Source organism: Cucumis sativus, chromosome 2 (assembly GCF_000004075.3).
Source record: "Cucumis sativus cultivar 9930 chromosome 2, Cucumber_9930_V3, whole genome shotgun sequence".
In the NCBI taxonomy this organism is placed as follows: domain Eukaryota; kingdom Viridiplantae; phylum Streptophyta; class Magnoliopsida; order Cucurbitales; family Cucurbitaceae; genus Cucumis; species Cucumis sativus.
This window is the reverse complement of record NC_026656.2, coordinates 2,779,250-2,804,458: the sequence shown is the minus strand read 5'-3', so window position 1 is coordinate 2,804,458 and position 25,209 is coordinate 2,779,250. Positions and strand designations below refer to the sequence as shown.

General features: G+C 35.5%; 7 protein-coding genes across 11 annotated transcripts; 3 read left to right on the top strand and 4 right to left on the bottom strand.

The window, feature by feature from the left end:
* Positions 1–139: 139 nt before the first annotated feature.
* LOC101211331 (mevalonate kinase) lies at positions 140–3,771 on the bottom strand. The gene is made up of 5 exons (XM_004139137.3): positions 3,280–3,771; positions 2,493–2,733; positions 2,156–2,409; positions 1,191–1,604; positions 140–400 (listed from the first exon to the last, which is right to left on the bottom strand). The coding sequence occupies exons 1-5, from the start codon at positions 3,410–3,412 to the stop codon at positions 282–284; spliced, it is 1,161 nt and encodes a 386-aa protein (XP_004139185.1). The 5' UTR covers positions 3,413–3,771; the 3' UTR covers positions 140–281.
* A 743-nt stretch (positions 3,772–4,514) lies between these two features.
* LOC101211581 lies at positions 4,515–8,575 on the bottom strand. Its single transcript, XM_004139138.3, has 7 exons — positions 8,360–8,575; positions 7,357–7,451; positions 7,182–7,261; positions 7,038–7,093; positions 6,824–6,936; positions 5,913–5,974; positions 4,515–5,106 (listed from the first exon to the last, which is right to left on the bottom strand). The coding sequence occupies exons 1-7, from the start codon at positions 8,496–8,498 to the stop codon at positions 4,812–4,814; spliced, it is 840 nt and encodes a 279-aa protein (XP_004139186.2). The 5' UTR covers positions 8,499–8,575; the 3' UTR covers positions 4,515–4,811.
* An 89-nt stretch (positions 8,576–8,664) lies between these two features.
* Positions 8,665–9,608, top strand: LOC101213268. The gene has a single exon (XM_004139312.3). The coding sequence runs from the start codon at positions 8,850–8,852 to the stop codon at positions 9,525–9,527; it is 678 nt and encodes a 225-aa protein (XP_004139360.1). The 5' UTR covers positions 8,665–8,849; the 3' UTR covers positions 9,528–9,608.
* A 51-nt stretch (positions 9,609–9,659) lies between these two features.
* On the top strand, positions 9,660–11,486 carry LOC101213509 (putative pentatricopeptide repeat-containing protein At3g05240). The gene has a single exon (XM_004139313.3). The coding sequence runs from the start codon at positions 9,699–9,701 to the stop codon at positions 11,385–11,387; it is 1,689 nt and encodes a 562-aa protein (XP_004139361.1). The 5' UTR covers positions 9,660–9,698; the 3' UTR covers positions 11,388–11,486.
* Positions 11,487–11,875: 389 nt separating this feature from the next.
* On the bottom strand, positions 11,876–15,895 carry LOC101211821 (alpha-crystallin domain-containing protein 22.3). 4 transcript variants are annotated; one of them, XM_011650501.2, is made up of 3 exons: positions 15,753–15,895; positions 12,589–12,950; positions 11,876–12,460 (listed from the first exon to the last, which is right to left on the bottom strand). In XM_011650501.2, the coding sequence occupies exons 1-3, from the start codon at positions 15,767–15,769 to the stop codon at positions 12,222–12,224; spliced, it is 618 nt and encodes a 205-aa protein (XP_011648803.1). In that variant the 5' UTR covers positions 15,770–15,895; the 3' UTR covers positions 11,876–12,221. The 4 variants fall into 4 exon arrangements, with proteins under 4 accessions (XP_011648803.1, XP_004139187.1, XP_031736781.1 ...); XM_004139139.3 differs by having other exon boundaries at positions 11,876–12,457; XM_031880921.1 differs by lacking the exon at positions 15,753–15,895 and adding an exon at positions 13,435–15,577.
* Positions 15,896–16,411: 516 nt separating this feature from the next.
* On the top strand, positions 16,412–19,801 carry LOC101212060 (increased DNA methylation 2). Of its 2 annotated transcripts, XM_011650500.2 has the most exons (4): positions 16,412–16,709; positions 17,834–17,866; positions 17,964–18,920; positions 19,469–19,801. In XM_011650500.2, exons 3-4 carry the CDS (start codon positions 17,990–17,992, stop codon positions 19,711–19,713), a joined length of 1,176 nt encoding a protein of 391 aa, XP_011648802.1. In that variant the 5' UTR covers positions 16,412–16,709; positions 17,834–17,866; positions 17,964–17,989; the 3' UTR covers positions 19,714–19,801. The 2 variants fall into 2 exon arrangements, with proteins under 2 accessions (XP_011648802.1, XP_004139188.1); XM_004139140.3 differs by lacking the exon at positions 17,834–17,866.
* Positions 19,802–20,322: 521 nt separating this feature from the next.
* Positions 20,323–23,662, bottom strand: LOC101212303 (signal peptidase complex subunit 3B). Its single transcript, XM_004139141.3, has 6 exons — positions 23,368–23,662; positions 23,175–23,222; positions 21,542–21,604; positions 20,995–21,048; positions 20,756–20,842; positions 20,323–20,652 (listed from the first exon to the last, which is right to left on the bottom strand). The coding sequence occupies exons 1-6, from the start codon at positions 23,491–23,493 to the stop codon at positions 20,527–20,529; spliced, it is 504 nt and encodes a 167-aa protein (XP_004139189.1). The 5' UTR covers positions 23,494–23,662; the 3' UTR covers positions 20,323–20,526.
* Between the last annotated feature and the right edge of the window lie 1,547 nt (positions 23,663–25,209).

Genomic DNA, 25,209 nt, shown 5'->3' with positions numbered 1-25,209 from the left:
AGCAAGTAGAAGGCCAGAAAGTAGAGTGTCGTGAGCAGAAATATAATCATCTACTAGAACTTTCTACTCTGATCTTGATCAACAATAGTTACCATATAGACCTCATTCTGAATCTTGCCTGGTTGATGAACAAATAAACTGAAAGGGAACTTTCTCTTATTGGGAACGGGCGTGAAGCATTATATCAATAAAATTTCAAGTGACATGCGAGTATTATACTTCATGAAAGGAAAGGGACAACAGGAAAAGAGTTCGTTTCATTCAAAGAACAACTTGAAAATTCAAGACAAATCACTGAACGAGATCTCTACTCCTTTTCCTCCAATCCCAGCAATGAAGCATTCAAATCCACATGACTCGAGCTCTGCGATTACTTCATCAACAACTTTCCCTGAAAGTACTGTTTCGCATTGTTAAGAAAATACAACAATATGTTCCTTCTGATGACAATAAGATAAATCCAAGCAGCAGTTTTCCTTTCTTATGGACTAGAATAAATGAATGCTGATATAAATATTCTAACATTACCCTCATGGAGGGGACAGTGCACAAAATATGGAATAATGACACCATTCATGTTGAGTGCTTGAACTTCTCATATTGCTGCTGAATTCAGGTTAAATTATCACTTGAGTTCTCTAGTTTGTTTTTGTTTCAAGTTAGTCCCTATGAAAATGATAGGAAACAGGATATTTTATTGACAACATAGAATATAATAAACAATGGAGAGTAGGGATCCCAAGTTAACTGGAGGACACAAAAAAGGTCTTCAGTTTTCCTTGAAATAAAACAAAGACGAGTGATGACATTTGCACTAGCCCCTGTTATTTTAAATGATCATATGTTAAGTCAAATATCTTAACAGGATCTAATTTTTACTAGGTACTAACAATATTTAATGTTGAACGTTTTCTTAAGATACCAGCTCAAGAATATGTATCACATGAGAAACCTATTCACATTTGAAATCAACAGAATTTTAGGAGATTTGACCAAATCATGGAGATCACCAAATTAGAGGGAAAAAATTAAGGGATTGGAATGACTATTCAACCCTTAAATAAATAGCATACTGAGAGTCCTACCAATGAACTCCAAAAACATCAATACTCACAAGAAGGAAATAAAAAGATATAAGTGAGAGCAGATGAAGAATCATGCCATAAGATTCCATATCAGAAAAAGGATACAGTTAGGCAACAGTGTAAGAACACATCCTCCACCTCCAGCTCCTGTCAATTTGGAAATTAGCTTGTATTTCAAGCTAGTCCGGAGAACGGTTTCGATAGATGCATGGCTTACACCCATACATTGAAGTAAACCTTGATTCATTTCCATCAGTTCTGCCAACTTTTCTTCATTCTCAGTTAGTGACACGTCGTCATGAATCGGCGACTGAATAAGGATTGATAACTCATCGCTGATAGAATTGACAGCATTGAACACTGATTTCATTGCATCAGGATGTCTAATGGCCCTTTCTGAAACACCAGCAACTAAGGCCTTTGTGTTTCTTCCAACTTTTGTGTTTGTAATAAGCATTTTCAGTGGCATATTGGATTTAATGAGAGTCAAATTTCCTGACCTGAACTTGATCATGCTGCCTGATACATAAGATTTTATTGTATGAGAGAAACAAAACATAGACTTCTGTTACTTTAGAAACTCAACAAACAAACAAGTAGTTTGATGTGAATTGTGATTTGAAACTGAATTCAAGTAACAAAGTTACACACACCAGACACATAAAAAAACTGGTGCAATTTGATTAAATTGTCCAAAGTAACCCTAGTGATTGAAACATATTATTCAGAACATCATAAACTTATCATACTTGAAATTTCCATTAGGATAATCTTTGTACTCCAAAAAAATTCTATAATACAATTGGATTACTTTTTGATATTCCTAAACCTTGGCTCTTGACACATAGTGATATAGAGTAAAGTTAATCAGCTTTCATAGTGATATAGAGTAAAGTTAGTTCTTGAGCAAGAACGCCTAGCAGATGCAAAGTTAGTTCTTAAACAGTCCAGTTTGCTTCAGAGACAAATAAAATCCTATGAAGTATTGCAGTGGCCAACAAAAAACTACAACCTTCAAACAAGCAGTTGAACAGAAGTGGGAAGATTGAAGAAAAATGGATTTTGCATACCATATGTGCTCACTGTGTTGTCTATTCCAGAGGGTTTTCCATGGATTATCTTTTCACCCTCAAAGGCCCACTTGTTCAACAAATCTAGTTCATCTTCTTTATGTACCATCCATCCATGATGCTCTCGATCCACGTTCACAGAACCTGATAAAGCAAGCAAAGCAGCTGATAGGGCAACGCAAAATGCTGCTGATGATCCCAAGCCAGATCCAAGAGGAAGCTCAGAAGTGATGGCTACCTCAACAGGCACAAATCTAAAACACAAGGGAGCAGACTCAGTGAAATGGAGACTGCACAGGTTAAAATCTGTCGAACCTTTCATGAGTGAAATGCATACCCTAGGATGGAAGAACAGAGCCAAAGAAATGCTGCCACTCCAGAGGCAAGTCCAATTTTCACCTCCGGGATGTTTTGATCCTCGACCAGAGATGCAATTGATTTCAAGCACTCTGCAGGGCATGTTGTGGGTGACGAGATGGCACCAACAAATACGCCCAAAGCTTCCCTGATTCTACTAACTGGCCATGAAAACTCAAGTTCCAGGTCCTTCAGTTGGAGTTTCACAATCTCATTCTCGTCTGACAAGAAAGCATGGTGATGAGGAAAAGGGAATACAAAAAAGTTGAGGGATGAGATGTTCATAAATTTTCCAATCATGAGAAAAGCAATCTGTGACATGCAACAATTAAACCAAGATGTAGAGGTCAGAAAGGCATATAGCTGTTCTGACACCTTCTACAGCAACCATTGTGCATCTAAGTTCATCTCTCTTCACTTTTTCTTGAATGCTAAGAACAAGAGTTTCAATCAAATTCACACATGAAAATCAAGTAACACCAGAATGTGAAAATGAATGCAACATGAAGAAGAAAAACACCCAGAAAACTGAAAATTAGAACATAACTACAAAAGGGTACAAGCTTTCCTACCCAGATTAATAACCCATAAAATGAAATGGGTTCATTGAATCGAAAACCAATAGAAATATCATCAATAATCAAGCACATAGATCACCCAAATGAAAGAAACTGACAATCTACAAATCCACCTTCGAAATCATACGTTCAGTACCAAACACCCATATAAAAGTCAACCCAAATAAGAGATAGAGATAGAAAGAGCACCTGAAGAACTTGGCAATCTAACTGAAACTGTAGTGTAGAGATCAACGGAAGCGGCAACGGCGGTGGATCCATGGACGACGGCATGTTCACCGGCGAGTATGATTTTTCCGGGAGCTCTGGCTTTGACTTCCATTATTTTCTAATGAATTTCAATAGAATTTTCTAGCTTATTCTAGGTGTCTCTACTCTGTGTAGCACAGCAATGGAAGCGAATCGTTGAATTGACAAAATGCCGCAGATTCGTCCCTCATTGAAACCAATATGCTTTCAATAATATTTTTCCCCCTTATTTATTTTATTTTCCTCATGATACATGTGACTTCCTTGCCCAACAAAAGCTTCAATAAATGTCAAAACACTGCATCGTTGTCTTGTTTGTTCTCCCGAGAAATTGTTGGTCTTCACAATATGGGTATGAATCTATTGCAGACGCACTGATTTTTAAAAATGCTTTTAAGAAGGGAAAAGAAAAAATCTTTGTTGGTTAACTTTTTGGGTCTAATTTCATTGTTCTTATAAAGGATGTCATATCTTATATAAAAACTTCAAAGCTAAGAACTACAAAAGGAACTATCCTCTAGAATTGTTCTGACACTTCTGTTTTAAAAGTATCAAGTTTTAGATGAAAATTAGTGTAGAGTTGATCTACAACAATATCACAAAGATCGCGGCATTCTACCTCTCAATTTTTGTTTTGATGTTTAATGAAAGTTCATTAGTTGCAATGTAACTTTCAAAAGAATGCAAATGTATGCTTCAAATAAAGGATAGTGTTAAACGTGAGTATTCTTTTTTATACTTTAATCAAAACTTTAAAGAGTATCATTCTGTAACTAATTGATTTCATAAATTATAAAATTGAAAATTTGTGGCAACTCCACCAATAAACAATAATACATTCATTTGGAGGTGCCAATGCATACTGACCGAGCCCTAACATTCATCTGACATCATAGAGCACCTCCCATGGCGAAAGAGTTGGAGTTCTAATGCAATATTCATATAATGTAACAGTGGGAGAGCATCCACAACTCAATTGGCTAATGGGTGGTTTAAACAAAAGAATATCGAGCTCCAGGTATTTCACGATGGGAAAGGTGCCCCTGCTGTGAGAAAGAGTTTTGGACAGTAGAGTACTATATGACATCACCGAAAGGTAAGTTTTCATCATTATTTAGGACTGAGTTGTTCCGTATTAACGCCTCTAAGATTAGGTTATCATTACACAAATTTCATCCATTTAATATCTATTTAGTTTCTCTTTTATACAATTGACATAGAATCGAATTTGGCCAAAACCAAACCCGAATTGACCATTTATCTGTCTGTGTTGATGGGTCTAGTAAGCAGCCAATCTCAATAAGAGAAGTATTAATATGTAGTTACAAGATTATCGAAATTCAAATTCAACAACGAAAAGTTAAACCAGACAGCTTGACAGATTCCAACTTTGAATTAAACTCATACTGGAAGGTGGGGAGATAACACAAGACTTGCCTTCACAAAAACAATAACAATTTGTAAGAGCTTGTTTAATCACCATCATCAGGGTCACAATCAAAGATATACAAGTATGGAGTTACAGATTTGAGTCCAAGATCTTCTTCGTTAGCCACGCTCGGCACTATAGGCTTGTTCCAACCCAACCGTTGCAAGTAAACTGAATCATAGGCTTCAATGTTCAAACCTGAAGCAAGAAATAGCTCCAACTCGAGAATGAATCGATCTGCTCTTGCTGAAAGGAATGGCTTTGCTGCATCAAGAATCGTTTGGCTAAACCTCTTCCTCTTCAGTTCAGGAGTTTCTGTTTGATACTCAGGTTCATTTCTTTGAGGAGAAAAAACAAAGAACAAGAAGCAGATTTCAGAGTGTAATCAGTTATCATATCCATGCATATTTACATTCATGTGGATAGGGGATAGGTCGTAGTAAGAAAGATGAATGAAAATGAGTTTTGAACAATTCTACATGTCAAGCCAAAATGAATAGCATTGAAGAAAAAGAAAAAAGATCAGCCCTAACTCTCTAGTTTGTAACAATTTTGTCTATCTACTTCCAAATGTGTAACAACTTAGTCATTTAATCTTTAGTACGTAACAATTTAGTCTTTTTACTTGTCATAACGATTTAGTTAGAGTAAGCATCAGTTTTTATTAGGTAACAACTTAAACTTAATCTTTGTAACTTATAAGCACATCTGATCCCTAATTAGTTTATCAAGTTGCAAATATAACAATCTGATCTAAAATATCCCAAGATATAGCACAAAATGCGAAAGAATTTGTAGATATAGCAAAATTTAGATAAGCTCTCAGTGCCTTTTAACTATGTCATTGATCAGAGTCTATCAATGATCGTCGAAAGAGTCTAGCATTGATAAATTTTGCAATTCTTTAAAAATGTTGCTATACATACAATTAACTCCAAAAGTGCTACCAATTGCAAATACTTGGGTAAGAAATTCCATTATTTTTTTACAATACTTTTATGATATGGACACTATATTATAAAAACTGCTCACAGGGACTTATTACAAACTAAAATTTAGGGACTATCCACGAAATTGGAGTTTTAAACCAATTTTTTATTTGACCAAAGTATAGAATGCAATGATGGATGATTATTAGTATTACCTACGAAAAAATGAGTTAATTAAACCAAGAAAGTGATGCATAATTATGTCAACATCTTCTTCCTGTAAAAGTGAATAAAACACTATCAGTCATCATCAACAATGAACTGTACTGCTGAGAAACAGAATAGATAAATCAAGAAACTATGCAATAGAAACAGTAACATAAATCTACTACCGCTATCTCGTTTTGTATACAGTAATCCATTTTCTACGAAAACAGAGTTCTCAATTCCTCACAGTTAAAGAAAGTGACACATCTTTACCTCATCTTGTCTACTTCCACAATACACACAGGTTTCCACACCATTGAAATAAAATAAAGTTCTTAAATCCCCAATCAATAAACAAACCCCCTCCCTCATCCTTAGAAGGACAACCCATCCTACGGCCCACTATGCCACAAATGGGAGATTCAATCTTCATCCGGGGTGAATTTCATTCATTATGAGCTCAAAAGTGTAAGCCTGATTAGTGAGGTCTTAAAAAACTCATGAACTCAATGAATGATCAGCCATTCCATATATGCTTGAAGCAAGTAGGCGACACAAGCCAATGGTTTCTATGTTTCAATAGGATACCAATTCCTTGGATAGTTGGATGCCTGTGTTAGAAACCCTTGGGATGATTTGCAGAAAAAATACTTTCTAGCTTGTCTTGTGTCTCCTTAACAAATGCTCCATTTATTGATGGGCGTTAACAGACTACTGGGAGCAGTGATAGAATTCATTTCCCCAAGAATCCGGCTGTTAGAATGAAGAGCTCCCTCCCTTTCCCATCCACCTATTTGGTCTTGACTCTTGAGAATGTTGTTTGATATTGGATGCAAACAATTCTCCATAGAAAAAAGGGGCCAAAGGAAGCAATATCCCATAGAAGTACAAATGTGATGAAAGAAAATAAGACACTAACCTGAATCAAAGCTTGAAGTTCCCTTTTCAACCAAACTTCAAGCCACTGGTTTGCCTGGAGATACTTCTGTAACTTCCAATACCTCTGTACATCAAATATGTCATTCAAGAAACCTACATGTAGACAATTAGGGAAATTCATAAATCCGAGTAACCGGATGTAAATGTTGGAGCATCATCACATAATAAGTTGAAGGATAAACAAAAAAACGAACCTGGTTCAGTATAATAGCACTGTAATCTATACCTATGAGCTTTTGATAAGATAAAGCTGCAAATAACATTAATAATAGCCGTAGTCAATTAAGGTAGAGAAAATAAAAATAGAAGAACTAGGGGAAATGTCAAAAGGAAGATACCTATCCTGGAAATCCGGATTAACATAATGTCTTTGGAAATTGTGTCCATCTAATCCATGTATTATAGAAGAACTTTCTGTCTGGTGATTAGTTATAAAAAAAAATAAGAAATGCAATACTAGAAGTATGGAATGCTAAAATAAAACAAGATTAACCGGGGGAAGAAAAATTGAACCTTGCATAAAGGACATTTAATGGAGGAAAGTGTGCAGGAGCGCTTCCCAGAAACCACTTTGGTCCATTGTACAATGCAATTGTAACAAAAGTTATCTGGAAGGCATATAAATAGAGTTGAAAGCTAAAACCATTCAAACTTCTTAACATTCCTCTTTTTCTAAATGGTACATCGTACTCAACATGAATGAACTAATAGATTCTTTAGAGTTAACTAAATGATCAAATTCACCAAAACTTCAAGGTTTAAACTTTGGAAATTACTGGTAATCAACATGATACCAAATGTAAAATCTTAAGCTACGTGTTATTTCCTCTTTCATTTCGATATTCCATGCATTACACACAACATAAACCAAACTAATATTCATGCCTAGATATAAGCAAGTATATTAAAAATAAATTAAATGAACATATTCATCTCAAAGACAGTGAAGGAGTTCATCAATGATTACAAATTCAACAAATCAAAGAAAACTAAAGCATTCTCGCTGCTGTTTCTGTTTTCCATTTCATCGAAGAAGATGAAGCCATATTAACACGCAAAATTCCTTGCCTAAAGGATACAGCCACTAAAGAACTGAGTATATTAAATCAAATTAAGCATCTCCAGAAGAAATTTTTATACGCTCAAAGCTAAGGAATTAGCTAGTTCATCTCTATACCAAATGAATTCAGTTAATTATCAAACAAGATACTATAGTCATCAAACAATTTCGTTAATCAAATACGAATAACAGTGGCAGAAACCTTGATAATTGGGGGAAGAGCTAAAAGCTAATAGCTAAAATCTCCTAATAAAAGGAGAAGAGAGTGATTCTTAATTCTTCTGTTGATACAGTAACACATAAAGGAATATTTCCAAATGGGTCACTACAGGAATCGGAAAAAAGAAACCCCAATTCATAAAAATGAATAATTTTTCTAAATCAAATTTTATTTAGATGACAGGAAAATTTAAGAAAAACGAAAGAAAGATCAGATTAAGAGAAATAAAAACTTACGAAAGCACTTGTCGAGATAGGAAGATTGATTTATGGGTCCAAGGCAGATCGGGCAAGGGTTCGTATAGTCCGAAGTGGAAGTTCTTGTCTCCATCTCCATTGATGCAGTGCTCTGCAATTCCATGGACTTTCCCGACATGGGTTTACAGTGAACGACAACTCGATTAAACGACAAGTCGACTTTTAATATTTATGCATATAAATTAGATTAAATTATAAATTTGTCCCTAAATTTGAAACTTTTTAACAAACGAAAAAACTTCTAAATTTTGTTCTAAATTATAGTTTGATTAAATTATAATTTTGTTACGACTAAAGTTTGTGATATTTTGCTATATTTCACAATACATAAATTTCAACCTAAAAAGTTTCAATTTTTTTTTGCGAACTTCAAACTCCAAACTCGAAAGTATGTGGATCGCAACGGTCATTTATACGTCATCTTCTCCTCTATCTATCTCTCCCTCCAAAAGCAAAGCATCAAACTAAAATGCAGACCACAACTATAGCTTCTTCTTCAACTTGCTCCATTTTCTTCAACCCTCTTCTCAATTTCACCCTTTCAAATCCCATAACTCCACCCAAATCCCTATTCATTTCCACCATTGTTGCAGTTTCCGATGGATTGCAGCCTCAAACATTGACCATTTGCGCTAGAAAGAAGAAGAGAAGTCCTGGGTTTCAGAGATCAACCAAATTAGTGTTTGAATTGGCTTCTCTCTTAGCCTCCAATCTCAAGATCTTACCGCCGCCTCTGGATTTAGTCGTCGCGGAATTGAGCGGAGGAGATGGTAACGGAGGTGGTTCGAGGCTGTGGAGGGGTTTTGGTGGAGGTGACTATGATGGATGGAGAGGTAAAAGGAAGAAGACGCCGTTGTTGATTGGGTTTTTGATTGTTTGTGGTTTGGTTTTGTTGTTTGTGACTGATTTTGAGATCAATGTGGTTTGTGGGGTTCTTGGATTTGCTGTATTCGGTGTTGCATTGATTCAATTGTGGCAGAAAATCGGGATTTCGAAAGATTTTGTTTTGGGGTTTGGCCTTTTTGGCATTTTGATTGCCTTGGGATTGAGAAGATCTGAAGTGCAAAGATGGGTTGGGAAATTAGGGATTTACAGTTCAAAGAGGAAGAGTTTGAGAAGAAAACTTAAAGGTAGGAGAATCTTCTGAGCGAGCTATTCGATAAAGACTATATTATCTATTATGCATTTTTTTTTCTTCGAATGAGATTATAGCGAGAGATTTAATAGATATTTCCCCTTCATATCTTTAACACAATTCTTACTCGATGGTTCATATCCATAATCTTCAATCTCGCATTTCTGATCGAGAACGAAGATAATGAACCAGAATTATTACACTGTTATGAGTTTCTTGGAAAAATGCAAAACCATGAAGGAGTTGAAACAAATTCACAGTCTGATGATCACAACTTCAGTCGTCAAGAACATAATCCCTTGCAGCAGACTTATTGATTTTTGCGCAAATTCCGAATTGGGTGACATTGAATATGCGAGAACAGTATTCGATCAAATTAATCAGCGGACTGTCTACATCTGGAACTCGATGATCAAAGGGTACTGCAATGGCGGTGACAAGTTTGGAGCTCTGTTTATGTATGAAGAAATGCAGCGTAAAGGCTTCTCCCCGGACCATTTCACCTTCCCTTTTGTGTTGAAAGTTTGCTCCATAATCGATCTTCTTGTGTATGGACAAAGTGTTCATAATCGAATCGTGAAAACTGGGTTTGAATTAGATGTGTACACTTCTTCTTGTTTGCTCAATATGTATGTTTCTTGTGGAGATTTGAATTCTGGGCTTAAGGTGTTTGAGTTTATTCCCAAATGGAATGTGGTCGCTTGGACTTCCTTAATTGCAGGGTTTGTGAACAATGATCAGCCCAAAGAAGCTTTGAGATTGTTCAAAGATATGGAGAATGAAGGTGTGGAGCCTAATGAAATCACCATGACCACAGCTTTGGCTGCAGCTGCTCGTTGCAGGGATATTCATACTGGGAAACTGGTCCACGATCGTCTTCGCCAACTTGGTTTTGATCCATTTGACACAAACTCCTGCTTCAATGTAATACTTGCAACTGCAATCATGGACATGTATGCAAAATGTGGCAAGTTGGTGACTGCACGGAATCTGTTTGATAAGATGCCTCAAAGAAACTTGGTTGTTTGGAATTCAATGATCAGTGCTTATAGTCAATATGGTCGAGGAGCAGAGGCTTTGCGTCTTTTCGTTGACATGGAAATGGCTGGGTTTGTTCCTAATAAAGCAACGTTTTTGAGTGTGATAAGTGCTTGCACCCATATGGGGTTTCGATCAACAGGACGAAGTTTACATGCTCGTGCGTTGAGAGCAAGTTTCCACGAGTTTGTTGCCATTGGAACTGCTCTTATGGACATGTATGCCAAGGCTGGAGATGCAGATACTGCATTGAAGATCTTCAGCAAGTTGAGGAAGAAAGATGTAATGGCGTGGACGACGATGATATCAGGCTTAGCAATCCAAGGCAAAGGCAAAGAAGCGCTGAATGTGTTCAGAAGAATGGAAGAAGAAGCTGAAGTTGCTCCTGACCAAATCACCTACATAGCAGTTCTGTGGGCATGCAGCCATCTCGGGCTGGTCGAAGAAGGTCAGAAACAGTTTACCTCCATGACTGAGGTTTACGGTATTGAGCCTACCATGGAGCATTATGGCTGCATGATTGATCTTTTGAGTCGTGCAGGCCACTCCAAAGAGGCCGAGGAGCTCCTGATGAAAATGCCAACGCAGCCTAATGCAACAATCTTGAGTTCTATTCTGAATGGTTGTGAAATGTATGGAAATGTAGGTCTTGCCAACAGAGTGAAAAGTCACATAGTAGAGTTGGAGAATTCTAGTAGTGGTGTTTATGTACTTTTGTCAAATATTCATGCCAAAGCCTGTAATTGGCAGGAAATGAAGCTGGCTAGAGATATGTTGAAGCATAAAAATATTGGGAAAACTCTTGGGAACAGTTTTGTTGAAATAAAGCCTTAGTAGCTGATGCATGTATTGGATAACGAAAATTCCATTTCTGTTTAAACAATTTTTTTTTTCTAATACTACATGTGATCGTATCCAGCATCTGTTACATTATTAGATGATTTAATTATTTAATTCTATTGGTCTGTGCAATTATTAAATACTTCACTTTTAGCAAAAAGTGCATGAAAGTAACCGTGGTCCAAACTAAGAATTGAAAACGCGATCAAATCATATTTTATTTTATGGGTTCATACAACTATTAAATACTTTCTTTTTTGGCAAACGGTGAAGGGAAGTAACCATGGTACTAATAACTGCCCTTGTCCAAACTAAGAAAACAGAAAAGAATCAAATCGAGCTGCGCCAAGCTGGTAGCAAACATGGTCCTGATAATGTCAGTTTTCAATTTCACTGTGTGTGTGTGGGTGGGGTGGGGGGGGGGGGGGGGGGGGAGGGGCTGAAGGGACTGTTAGAGATGTTAAAGAGAGAGGAATCCAAAATTATAGACATATAGACATCATAAACTTGGATGTAAAATGGACTAGTCACTTTGTTTCTCTATACAACAAATCTTTTGACAAAATTACAAATTCCATAGCATTGTGAAGTTTTTCTGGGACCTTCGTCAAGAAAATAAAAGCTGATCCTTTCAAAGGATCTCCTTCTAGAGGAATGAGAGACAAAAAAATGAGTTAACGACTTTCCTAATAGCCCATGTTTCCTAAAAAAAAGTTTTCTTTCCACATAAAGGCCTTTTCCTAAACCTAGCATAACAAAATGAGCCAACAATCATCTCTGTATTCTAACCCATTAACACCCCAAAACAAATCATTTAAGCCTGTTAAATCACCTTTTAGCTACACTCCCTTCTAAAATCCCATCTGCACCAAAAGCACCTGAAAATTGTAGGTTATTGACAGGGCCAGGTAACTGGAAAGTGATAGAGAAGTGACCTGGCGGGCATAGATTTTTCGATTGCATCCGAAATATTTGTGAATTCTTACAAACTATGTTCTCCCCTGTTGTTGTTACTCCTCTTATTTTCACTTGCCCATCCGGTTCCATGTCGCAGCTGAAACTGTCTGCTGCCATTAAAGAATAGTCTGGTCAGATAAGAGAACTAATCGTGTACCTGTATTGTTAGGATAACATTAATACTGCACATTAGGGTAGCAAAATGAGAGAAAATTGATCAGTTTCAACAAACACTCACTTTGATCTCTAGCAACCCCTGGAAGAGATACGCGAAAGAAGTATGAATTCTCGTTCTCGCCAATGTCTACACGTCCAATGACTGGTCCAACTTTTCCCATGGCTGCAGTCCCAGTGAGGGAAACTCCAGTTTTGGTGGCAGATACTATATCATCCCACTCTTGACTGGTTGTGAGAGGGCAATATACCATAGCTGGCCCAACCTTCACCATAGCCTCTGGATCTTCAACTCGTGGAGAAGAAGGAATGTAGCTGTGTGGTAGAGGTGGACCAATATATGGCATGCTATTGATGGGAGCCACATTGAGAATACGTTGACGAGGATTTGAAGAATCTGCCTCATTTTTTCTTGTTTCCTCAACCCTGCAAGACAAGAAACATTGAGATCACAACATGGTCTGATGGCAGTCTTTCATACTATTCATTGAACATTGAACAGACATTATGAATGAGTCTTTAAACTTCCATTCTTTTTCTAATAAAAAAGGGTTCCGAAGGATCTCCCTCACATTATGGTCAGTGCACACTCCACTGATCTCAAAGAGTTTCATCCATCAAAAGAAGAACTTCAGGAGAACAAAGATTTTGAACTATAAAAAACTTGCTTGGTCAAACTATTCTAATGCAAATATATTTCCTATTTGAACTATATGCTTAGGTCTACACTTTCCATTTGATCAAAACTATTCTAATGCATACATACTTACAAGAGAAGATTAGTGGGAAAAAGAAAGAAATTTTAGTCCTGGGGTGTTTGGTCCCCCAAGTTAGGTTGGGTTGGGTGGGTAAAAGAACTCACCCACTGTTTGGTTTGCTAATAATTAAAGAGAGTGGTTATTGAACCCACCTATTTATCACCTCATTATTCAAGTCAACTATCCCAATTACTCCACTTCTATAATAATTACCAACTCAACTTTGCGCGCCAAAATCCCCCAAAACATTTCCTTTCTTCACCAAGGTGAACCTGGTGTGGTTGAAACAACAGATGGAAGATGGGCTATGATAGAACACAAGCAGATTGTGCAGCCACCTACAAAAATTTCTCCTTACAAACATAATCTCTTTGAAAAAGAAATCTCAAGAGTAAATAATTCTCTCTCAAACAGCAGCCAAAATGCCACAGAGAGAATTCACTTAATGGTCTAGTTTCTTTTCAAAGCCAGAGCATGTATCACATTACTGACATCAGAAGACACAGATGAACGCCTGGAGGTTAAGCTACAGGGACAGGCACAAATGAGTGTACCACATGTCTAAAAAAATGGCAGGAGTTTAATGTTGATTGATGTGCTTGGACTATCAAAACCTGTGAGGCCTGGTCTGGGCTTTCAAATGGATATTTTGTGAGTTTGGACATCTGGGAGTATACCTGAGGAAGACAGAGAACAAGACAGCAAAAAAAATGGAAATCCTTAGAGGAGAGGAGGGTGTTACAAGAGGCCACTAAGGCGTCCAAGAGAAACTACATACCGGGGGTTGGAAGCCAAAACAAAAAACAAAACTTATCAAATTTAGTGTTATTTATAACTATGACAGAGAATTTGATTTCCAAATCGTTGACATTCCCTTGTATATTTATGGGATTTCCTCAGAGAACAGATAACCGGAACAACACAAGTTCCATTATGAGGTATGCATATTTGCCATTTCCTTGTATCATTGCCAACTTCAAAGAAACAAGACTTCATTTCTTTATATTTTAATTCAGTATATATGATGTTTATCATTTACGATTAAGAAAAGGTTAACAAAAATAAATCCAAAAATATAAAATTATTAGTGATAATTTGCCTTGAGTCAGATGGGTGGAGATTCAAAACTTTGATTTCTAAATCAAGGTTATAATATCTTAACCAATTAAGACTATAATACCTGAAGTTGGCTTTTTAAATGAGGCATGTCATGCAGATAATAAATCTCAACTAAATTCAAGAATCTGTTATCAAATGGACCTTAGCCTCTAGAGCAATAGTGTATAAGATGTACTGCTTTATGGTTTCGAAAGGGAAATAACAGGATAATATCGGCTATTTAGCTTGAAAGTTAAGACAAAAATCAACGAGGAAAAGCAATTACAAACATTGATATGACCCAAGGGAATTTGAATGCGTCTATAAAGATACAAAATTTCCCTAAACACGTTCTAGAAGTAGTGCAAATTTCAGGTCAATACTTCTATACATCTAAGCAAAACGCCATGGTTCAACACTACTTTGACAGATTGCTAAGGCAAAAGTTAAGGGAAGTTTGAAAATATCTACTAATCCAAATAAGAAATTACTGTTTTCCACCCTCCAAATCTTTCTAAAATAGGCACATTAAAGAACTCATGAACCCATGAACTGAATCTTTGGTGGAAGCTTTCAACAAGACTCTGTGGAGGGAAAGAAACAGCTGTCTTTTGGAAAGCTAAACCTTATTATGTCTGCTTAAACTTGCTGCTCTTCTCTGCTGTTAGTGGGTGCAAATGTACAAATTCTTTAGACGACCGTAGTCTCAGAATCTCACTGATTTTATATCCAAGTAGAAGACCCTTTTTGTAATCCACTCTACATCGTTGGAAGATTCTCCTTCCATTTTTCAAAGAAGTGTAATGAATAAGGTCATCTCTGTCTTACCAACTATTTGATTTCTTGCCAACCAAAGAACATATCTCGTTCCAAATATAAATAGAGCGATAAGAGAAAACACTAATGGTTCATCCACGGACTCCCATTACGAAAAAACCTCAACTTGTTTAAAATCACCAAACAAAGTTCCCCCTGGTTTCCATCTCACCACGTTCCCTTCTTAATCAACCAAAAACCAAAAGCTCCCACTCAACATTAAGCAAAAAATCAAAACATAAACACGGAAAAATGATCACTACATAAGCCCACATTCAATTCCCATCAACCAAAACATAAAATTTACCTTTAAACTCTTCATAAAATCCGAAACTAGAGCTCATTTCTCAATACCACAAAAAACCCTTTACCCTAATACCCACCCTCTTCACAAATACAACGTTCAAATACCAATAAAAAGAAGACAGTGATTAAAAAGAAAAGAGAAAAACCCCTCCTCTGCTGCATTAACCGATGACGATGAACAGAAGAGATAGTAAAGAGAGAGAGACAAAGATTGCGGAGTCCAATCGAACATGAAGAGATAGGTAGATACCTAGCCGGAGAAGTCATCGGGAAGTGGCCGGAGACTTTGAAAAGGTTGGGATTTCGTCAACGTATTGAGTAAGAGTAAGAAGGAAATGAAAGTGAAGAAGTTGAATTTATAAGGAAGCATTTGCATAGGGCTGAGAAGAGATGAATATGGGTTCCCTCCCTCCATATCTTACTCACGTGATCTTTTTCCTTTCTTTTTTAGTCTCTTTTAGAAAATGTAAATAATTTCCAAATTTGTACTTAAAATCTAACTATCCGTTCAAACAAATAAATAAAATGTTCTATTCTTATGAGATTGGTTACAAAAATTATTAAACATTTAACTTATATGAACACTTAATTTATTATCTTTTACAAATAAAATAAAATTTTGAGATTGATACATACCCATTTAAGTTTTTTTGAGAGTTTAAACACATTAACTAATAAAATTTATTTTTTATAAAAATAAAAACTCGGTAAGAATTTAAATGTTTAGAAAGAAAAATTAAAAACTATGCTTATTTTTACATATGAAAAAACATTTGAAAATTTTCATCTAAATTTTCAAAACTAAAAAAAAGAAAAGAAAAGAAAAAAGGATCAAATTATCTCAAAAACTAAAATCTTTTATGAAAAAAAACTTCCTTTTAAAGTAATTTTGTTTGTTGAATAGTGATAGCAGTTAAATGGAAAGATTCGACATTGGTGGATTCTTCAGCTTTTCTTCAACATTTCATTTCGTGATCTTTTTACATTGTGGGGCTGTTGTACTATTGTTTGTTTGATGCAACCTCAACCAAAGTTCTCCTCCAGCTCCCATTCGAATGTTCTGCTCTTGAGTTTTTTGTGTCAATTTCGGGTTTTTTTCTTTTTTTTTTTTCTTTTGTGGGATTTCTTTCATCTGGTACTGATTGCGTTTGATCTCCGATTCGGCTGATTTCCCTGTGCCATTCATCGTTCATTCCTTTCCAATTAGGTAAAATTATGGTGGAATTTGAGTGGAACTCAATGCCTTCCTTTTTTCCTTTGACCTTATCATGATTTATGACTCTGATTGTTGAATTCAAATGGCACTGGCTTGATAATTGGATATAGAACCTTTTCATATTAGGGCCAGTTTATAACATCTTCTTCGCAGTTTCAATGAAGAAGCTTTTAGCTGGTTTGGCTTTATTAGATTAATTGTTTTGTATTTGGCAAATATTGTTTTGGAATTTCTTGGTAACTTTATTGCTCTGTTCTTTGTATGCCAGCTCAAGCTGACCCTAGATTTTTTTTTTCCCTTCATTTTTTGGAAGTAAGGTTTTTCCTTTGTCCCAAAAAGGGAAGAAAACTGCTAGTATGGATGAATGCTGATGCTAATTATACTTTTAGCTTGGTGTAGGTTGAAATTTTAGAATTTGTTAGTGGTTGTGGAGATTGTGAGAGAAAAGAAATTGGTTGAAGTTTGTAAAATGGTAGTTGGGTTTGTACATCCTACATAAGTCGTCATTTCAAAAGAAAGACGAGTTATGAACTTTCTATTATTTAGTTTTATCATGGCCTTTGTGGTAACAACAGATTTGTAGTCATTTTACTACAACTAATGTGGGGGTGCGGATCTGAACTTTCAAACTAAAGGAAGGAGTGGATGACTTAACCATTGGGCTACTCTCGTGTTCGCATAGCTCTAAGTGATAGAGAATTAGCTTCAGGCAAATGAGGGGGAAGGGATGCCAACAAATGTGAGGAAGGATTATATACCAATCTGTAATTTTAAAATGGCAGTTTGATGGTGTTTTCTTCTAACATTACTTGTTTCTGGCAAATTATTTGATGACCGCTTACTTCTGCTGGTGACATCCATGTGTCCGATTCAAGTTTCTGCCTGGTTTATCAATTATAATTTAGGGTATCCACTATCGTAAAAAAGTCTTATCTACCTAATAATTTTGTATTAACGTTATAAAGCTAGCGCGTTTTAATTTTATTGTACCTGTCTTTCACATTGCCTTTTGGTTTTCTGTTGATAGAAGCAAATTTATGTTCAAAGTTAAGAAAGAAGCTATGTTTAAATTTTTAGGTAGCCTTTTTACTGTGTGTAAATATGAATCGATGCAGGTGAGCATGTGGGAAGGGAGAGACATGAAAGGGGTATTCTTTCCAGATGATTGTTATCTATTTTGCTAGCATTTATTTAATCCAGACTTTTTCTCTGTCACTTCAATTAGCAACTTTTTCTTGCTTGTAGGTTTCTATTTGGCAGCTGCTTCTGCAATGGATGACAGCTCTCCCCAGAACTCAAAATCTCCTATTCCTGTTGTGCCAACTAAAGCACCAGAGAATGACCAGCATTTTCTATTGTACTTCATCGCCGGTATCTACTTTGGGCCTAACCTCAAAGGCGAAACAGCACCAAAGTCTGCTCTACAGAGACTAGCTGAGAAATTGCCTCCCTATACTTCTGATCAACTTGCTGGATCTCTCATGAAGATGGTGGAAGTAGAGCGCATATTTTATTATGTCTTGAGGAAGGCTGATGAATCTCTTATTATGAAGATGTCTTTATTACATCAGTTCTTCCAAGGCAAATTTCCCTCACAAGGACGAGATACTAGTTCTCCTCAGTTTCCTGATCTTTTTCCACTTGAACTACATCCTCATACTCGGTCCAAGAATTGGTATAGGTATATCGAGAGCCTTTTGTTTATCAACAACCCAGAAGTCTACTACCTGAATCCGGAAGATGTTGAAAGGTTTAAGAGGCTAACAGGACTGAATGACTTCTTTTTGGATAGAGATGCAGCCAGATCACACAATTCGTCAGCTCGTAAAGCTTCACTCAATGTTGAAGCTACAGAGAACAGATCGAATAAAGAGTTCTCTCCTCTTAAGGATGATCAGCAACATGACTTAGTTACTTCACCTGTTCGTAGTGTTCCATATAATGGTAATTTGACACCTCCACATACCAATTCCGACTCTAATCTTTTGGAGAAGAAATTTGGTCCAGCAATGCTATTTCTTCCCGGACAACCATCTGAAGAAGATTGGGCGAATCTAGTAGCTGCTACAAATACAGGATTTGCATTGACTGGAACTGCAGCAATGGGAAACGTTGGACCAATAATTGGATCAATGGACATTGGAGAATGTGAAGACTCGTACTTGTTTCGTGTGTCTCTTCCAGGCGTTAAAAGAGATCCATGTAAGTTGCTTTTGTTTAATATATTTCAATGATCCGAATCTTACATATTAGTCTTTTTTAAAAAAGTAAACAAAACTAATGCTCATAGATACAAAAAATAGACTAGCAACTGAAACTTAAAAACAAGAAATCATGAAATACAAAGAAAAAGTTCGAAAACTAGAAGCTGAATCTATTACTGCAACCACACAGATTATCTCAAGAGTATCCTGAGTTATAGTTATATATTTGTATACACTAAAAAGGAAAGGATATTAGTAAGAACAATATAGTTTAGCCATGATGATATTGGTTGATGGATGGGATGAATGTCTCTTTAGTTTGCCTAGCTATCCTTGTGTTCAATATCTACCATATTATGACCATTTAGGCAACATATACCTACTGGAGTTAGAGACACAATGGAGATCTTTTTAAATCGAAACACGAAATAGACACAACTATCTGAATTAACTAAATATATATATATATATATATATATAATACTAGTCAGTTTTTCAGTGGTTTTTTTTGTCATAAATTGATGAGAGTTTTGATTCATTGATCAGGTGGATTTAACTGTGAAGTTGAAAAGGATGGGAGAGTGGTGATAAAGGGAGTTACAACAACAGGTGAGAGAACAGTGAAAAAACATTCTCAAGTGTTTGAAATGGTAACTCACAACCTGTGTCCACCAGGAGAGTTTTCACTTTCATTTCAACTACCTGGCCCTGTTGATCCTCAACATTTCTTAGCTAACTTTGACATTGCTGGGATTCTTGAAGGTGTTGTGATGAAAGATTTACAGTCATGAATATTAGCAATTTAATTTTATGCCTTGATTCAAAGGATAATAAATTATATCCAATTTTCAAGCTCTATAGAAGCTGATTTATTAGTCACTTCTACACTGTTTCATAGAAGCTGATTTATTAGTTCGAATTTAGGTTTTGAAAGGGTTTTTATTCAAAAAGCTTAAAAGCATATTTTACACAACGGGATGAGATCAAACCTCCTATCCAAATCATAATAATTATTGTTGATTTAAGCTTATTTTTAGAAATTATTGAATAAAAGCTTATTTGGAAAGATCAATTAGTGCGAAAGCCACATGCTCACGCGTAACACTCATACATTTGCAATCAATAACAAAAAAAGATCATCCAATTCAACAATCTTAAACATCTATACATTACTAACATTTTAAAGAGTAATACTTGGGTCCTGTCCGAGTGTATCTTTTATTATATAGTTAAAAAACACAAGTTTGTTGTGTGACAAAGATTGACTGAAGTATTTTCTTATTTAAAATATTTTAATATTAGAAAGTGATGATTCATATTGGAGTTCATGTAGATCAATAACTAAAATTAGTTATTAGGGTCATCTGCCATCACAGAGACTATGCAGTTGAGAGGTGGGAAAAAAAAAAGACCAAACTGTATCATATCTCAATTCATTTAAAAGCCTGAAGAATTCATGAAAAAATGGAATACACAAAATTCCTCCTCTTCCTATTCCATTCATGAAATGTTCAGTGTTTGTAAGACTGTTGATTAAGCTGGCTGATGCTAAAGCCTATTGTAAGGTTTAGTTCAGAAATTACAATTGATTGAGAAATTTTTTCTCATCTATATTCCTGTGGCAAACGATATCCAGACATCACCAATTTATTTGCAAACATCTTGCCTGTCTTTGGCATCACATGCCAATGCAATGTCAAGTTAAACTCTTTACCTCTCAGATTGCTTCCCTGAACAAGGAGAAATACAAGTTAGTCACTTTTAGGTTTAAAACTTACTAATCATCATAAACATGTTGGAGAAAGCTTTGGAAAAGAACCAGAGATAACAAACCTGATCAACAAAGCGATACTTGTTTGATGTATGGATTTGAAACTTTGCAATCTCTTTGGAAGGTACGATACCGTCCCAAAGTGAGATCTAGAAACCACATTTTGGAAAGGGATTAAATTGCAGTAAATGTATAAAGAATCCCCGTGTAGTGAAATATGTGAACTTTTGTGATTTCAGTCACGAGAAAGCCAAAAACCTAAGGCGAGTCAAGTTGCTAAAAGAGATGAGCAGAAACTCACCTGATTCAAGGAGTTCAATGGGGTTTCATATTCAGCAGCAAGAAACACAAAAACCTGTAGCACATGTTAAAATGAAGATCATGATAACACTGCCGAATCTCAAGAAAGAAAGGGTTTTATTTATAGTTTATGAAATATGTATATAAACAGATGAAACCCTTGTGATCCCCGACACTATTATTAACTTGAATGACGTAGTTCACAGAATATACAAATAAAGGGAAGAAGCGACAATGACCACCCTATGCCAAATGGACATCCAGCTATTTGAAACCTATTAACTTCAGGGATTATGACAATTTGTATGACGTTTATAATAGACCCTCGAATGCAGATAGTTAAGAGAATATAGAAGTAAGAAAGTAAGGGGAGAATGACTTGGGATTTAGTATGAACAAAAGGAGTCGGCTGGCCCTTGGTGTAACTAGTGTGTGAATAAACAAACGTGTTCTATCAACTAATTATTTATAATCACCACAATGAACCAACCAGACTGTAGAAAGGATTATGAGAGGAAACAAAAGAAGAAAATAGTTCGCCACTGCACCTGCTTTGTGTTCCACGTAAATAATGACTGCAAGTCCGCTGATATGTTTAAAGTCATGCTAACCTGCAAAAAGAAGCATTCTGTCAAATAATCAAGAAAGAGTAATTGCATTATTTTATGATAATAAGCTCCCATCAATCCTCTTCTAAAAAATGTGCTTGTGCCTATTTGATTTTTTTTTTCAGTTCCTTATCATTGACCAAAGTGTCCTTCAAGAAGAAAGGAGTACATTGTTTTGGGATAATAAGCTTGTCAATCGTTCTCACACCAAGTCTACCTTTTCACAAAGGGAATAATCACAAAAAAGTCAAATATAATTTCCCTAGAGATCTAATCATAAATAGAGAATTATTACAATACGACTATAAGGTCGGAGATGATATTACATACATATTCATCAAAAGCATTGAAAAATGACTCGTTCATGAAGATGATGGAGTCATGGAAGCCTAGCTTAAGGGCGAATGTTGTTGGAGTTAATCAGCGCCAAGAAACCTATCCACACTCAATCTCACACTTACACAATCAAAGAAAAGAAACTTATCATTTCAAAGAACTCAACAGAAAGAAAAGTCCTCTTTTAACTTTAACTTTCCTTGATCACTTTCTTACCTAGAGTGAGAAAAAGACCTCTTTATTATACTATCCTGTGGGATCTTTACTTTCTCAATATATCCACGCATTTACTTGACGTATTCAATAAATTTCTCCTCATAATTCATATATTTGTGTATCTAAAAATCCATCAAGTAATCAATCTTGCTAAGATTTTTTTTAGATGGAGACAAGCTTCTTTATTAATGTAAAACTCAAAGTAGAAGAGAATTATACAACGAGCATAGTAGAGAAACCTAAAAAGGGGGGAGAGGAGGGGATCAAGGTTGACAGAGTTAAAAATGATAGAGTTAGAAATAATCTCTTAATGAAATTACAGAACCCCTAGTCAAGATTACAGCCAACCCACCATCAGTTATCTAAGAAAAACACGGCTTTCCATCAGATAAGAAGAAACAGCATTCGACTGGATTAGAGACACGCTAAATATTGTTTCCTACATATATATATATATATATAAAACAGCAAAATATGTTTTACGTCTGTTCGGTCTAAGCTGGTGCTTCTCTAGAAGGAGTGAAGAGGCGTTTCAATTCATTTTTGGTACTTTCTTCAGGAGTAAGGTCATGGTTATTTGGTCTAATGGTATCCTGGCAATCCTAAGAAGACGAAACCTCAGATAATTTCCCCCAACCATGATTTTCATACACACAAGGGAAAAGTCTGCCCTTTTTGACTGGCTGCGGGCGAGAAAGGATTCGAACAAGGAACAACCAACATCAACATTCTTAGGTACGTGCCCTAATTTTCGAGACTACATGTTCTCCAATAACCAACTTGGGCCTTCTCCCCAACAACTTTTCATAATTTTCAAATACACTAATGTCCCATTTCATTACATCAAATAACAAATCATGCAGTACAAAAGGAAAAAGAGGGAGAAAAAGGACCCCTAAAGTTCAACACGTCAGGAAACTGAAATGCCGTTCATTCCCTCTTCTCACACAAATTTTCACAAACCCAATAGAACCCCACTTCATCAAATACTAAAGAAACAAGAAAGTCCATGAGATCATACCTCATCATTTCCATTGGGTTGCTTTTGAAACCAATTGATGCTGAGAACCTAAGACACAAAAACAAGAAAACCAAATCAAATCACCAAATGGGTGTGGAAATTCAAGAAAAATGAATCCACAGATCTAAAAGGGGAAGGAAAAGAAAACCCAGAAAGATGAGGAGAGAAGAAGAAGAAGAAGAAGAAGGGAGACCTGAACTTGTGCAGTGGGTGAAGGGGAGTTGAGGGTATCGGAAAAGGAAGCGAAAGCACAAATGACGGCGAGAATGGTGGCGGCGAAGGTGAGCAAAGCGTTGGCTCTGAACCCAAATGAATGCATCTTTGAAATGGGTTCTTTAAATGAGGTTCACCCAACTGTTCAGCAGCCTGGAATTGCTTAAAAGAATTTAGAGGCGAGAAGGGAAAAGGGGAGAAGAAGAAGAAACAAAGCGAGAGTTGGAAAGGAAAATAAAGTCTCGCTGGAACAGGGGAGAGAGAGAGAAGGGTCGCATGATTTGGCAATTTTGAGGTCTTTCATTGGAGGAGACACGTTGAATGAACAGTGGTACCCACTCCATGAACACTAATTTTGATCCTTATACTTCAATTTTCATTCAACATATTAACATATTCTTCTCTTTTTGGTGCATTTCTTTCATCAAAACCATTTTAAATTTATAAATATAATAAAAATATCAATACACTTACTATGTATTAAAATATATTATTGTATTGTCTCTATATTTGAAAAGAAAAAAAGAAATGGAAGGGAGTTCATAATTTATTCTTCCCTCTCTCCTTTAATCTTCAACCAAATGAAACTTTTCACTCGTCTCTTAGGAATGAAGTCAATGGTCTAAACAAGCATTATTTAGACTAAGGCCCAAAGCAGTAGAACTAAGGCATTGTTTGGGTTTAGATTAGATCGACTCAACCATCAATACCAAACCTAATAGTCCAACACTTTGGCTTTGGCTTCCGCTTAGATACTTAGATCAAATTTAAGTTTGGGCTTAAACATGCACATTGGATTAGCACATGATATAATTATTTGAAAATATATGCATCTTTTATATTTTTTTTTTTCAATGACTCGCTATTCAAGTTTATTAAATTTATTTTATATTTGAGAAATTTTTATAAATATAACAAAATATCAAAATAATTACCGCATATCTAACAAAATCAAGTCATTTTTTAAAATATTTTGTCGTTGTATTTTTTGAAATTCCTTTATATTTTTATTACTTTTCTGGATAAAATTCCTAATATTGTTATATTGTAACATTTTATTTACAATTTATTTGTCTTAAGTTTTTTATTAGTTTTAATACTTAAAAAGAAAAGAATTTAAAAACTTTTACCTTTTAATACACAAAATATAATATATGAAAACTATAAATATAAGCATATGCCATATATATTTGAGTTTAGTGGTCGACCCGATGGACCTATCCAAAAAAATGTTCTAAACGGGTTGGCCATCATTATAAAAATCATGATTCATGTCCAATCAAATAAATAAATGAATTTGTTTAGACTAAGTCGGCCACAGATTGATGTCAGTTCAAACTTGAATGAATCTAGGTCAAGTCTAGACTAGTTTTTGAACTTTAGATTCGTTGATAATGTTGAGATGTGTGTTGAGAGTCGACATTCTAAAAACCAAGAAAACACACACTTTTATAAGATTGATGAGTTACTCCTCTAATTATCAAATGGTTTTGAGATGAAACCTCGTACTACTAAACATATAAAACTAAAATTGCATGTCTCAACATTGTCACTTATGATTTCGTAGAATCTTTGTTTAATTGTCTTTATCACTACTATGTTTATGCATTGTGTTTAACGTGCAAATATAGAGTAAAAATGAAAAATATATATATAAATCATCATTTAGACGTGGTTTATGAGAAGTTCAAAACTATAGATACCAAACTAAAACTAAGAATAACCTATAAAATTCTAAATTAAAACATATAAAACATATTATTATTCAACGTCTAAAGACCACATTTTTAATTTAACCACAATTTAATCCGTTTCTTTGATT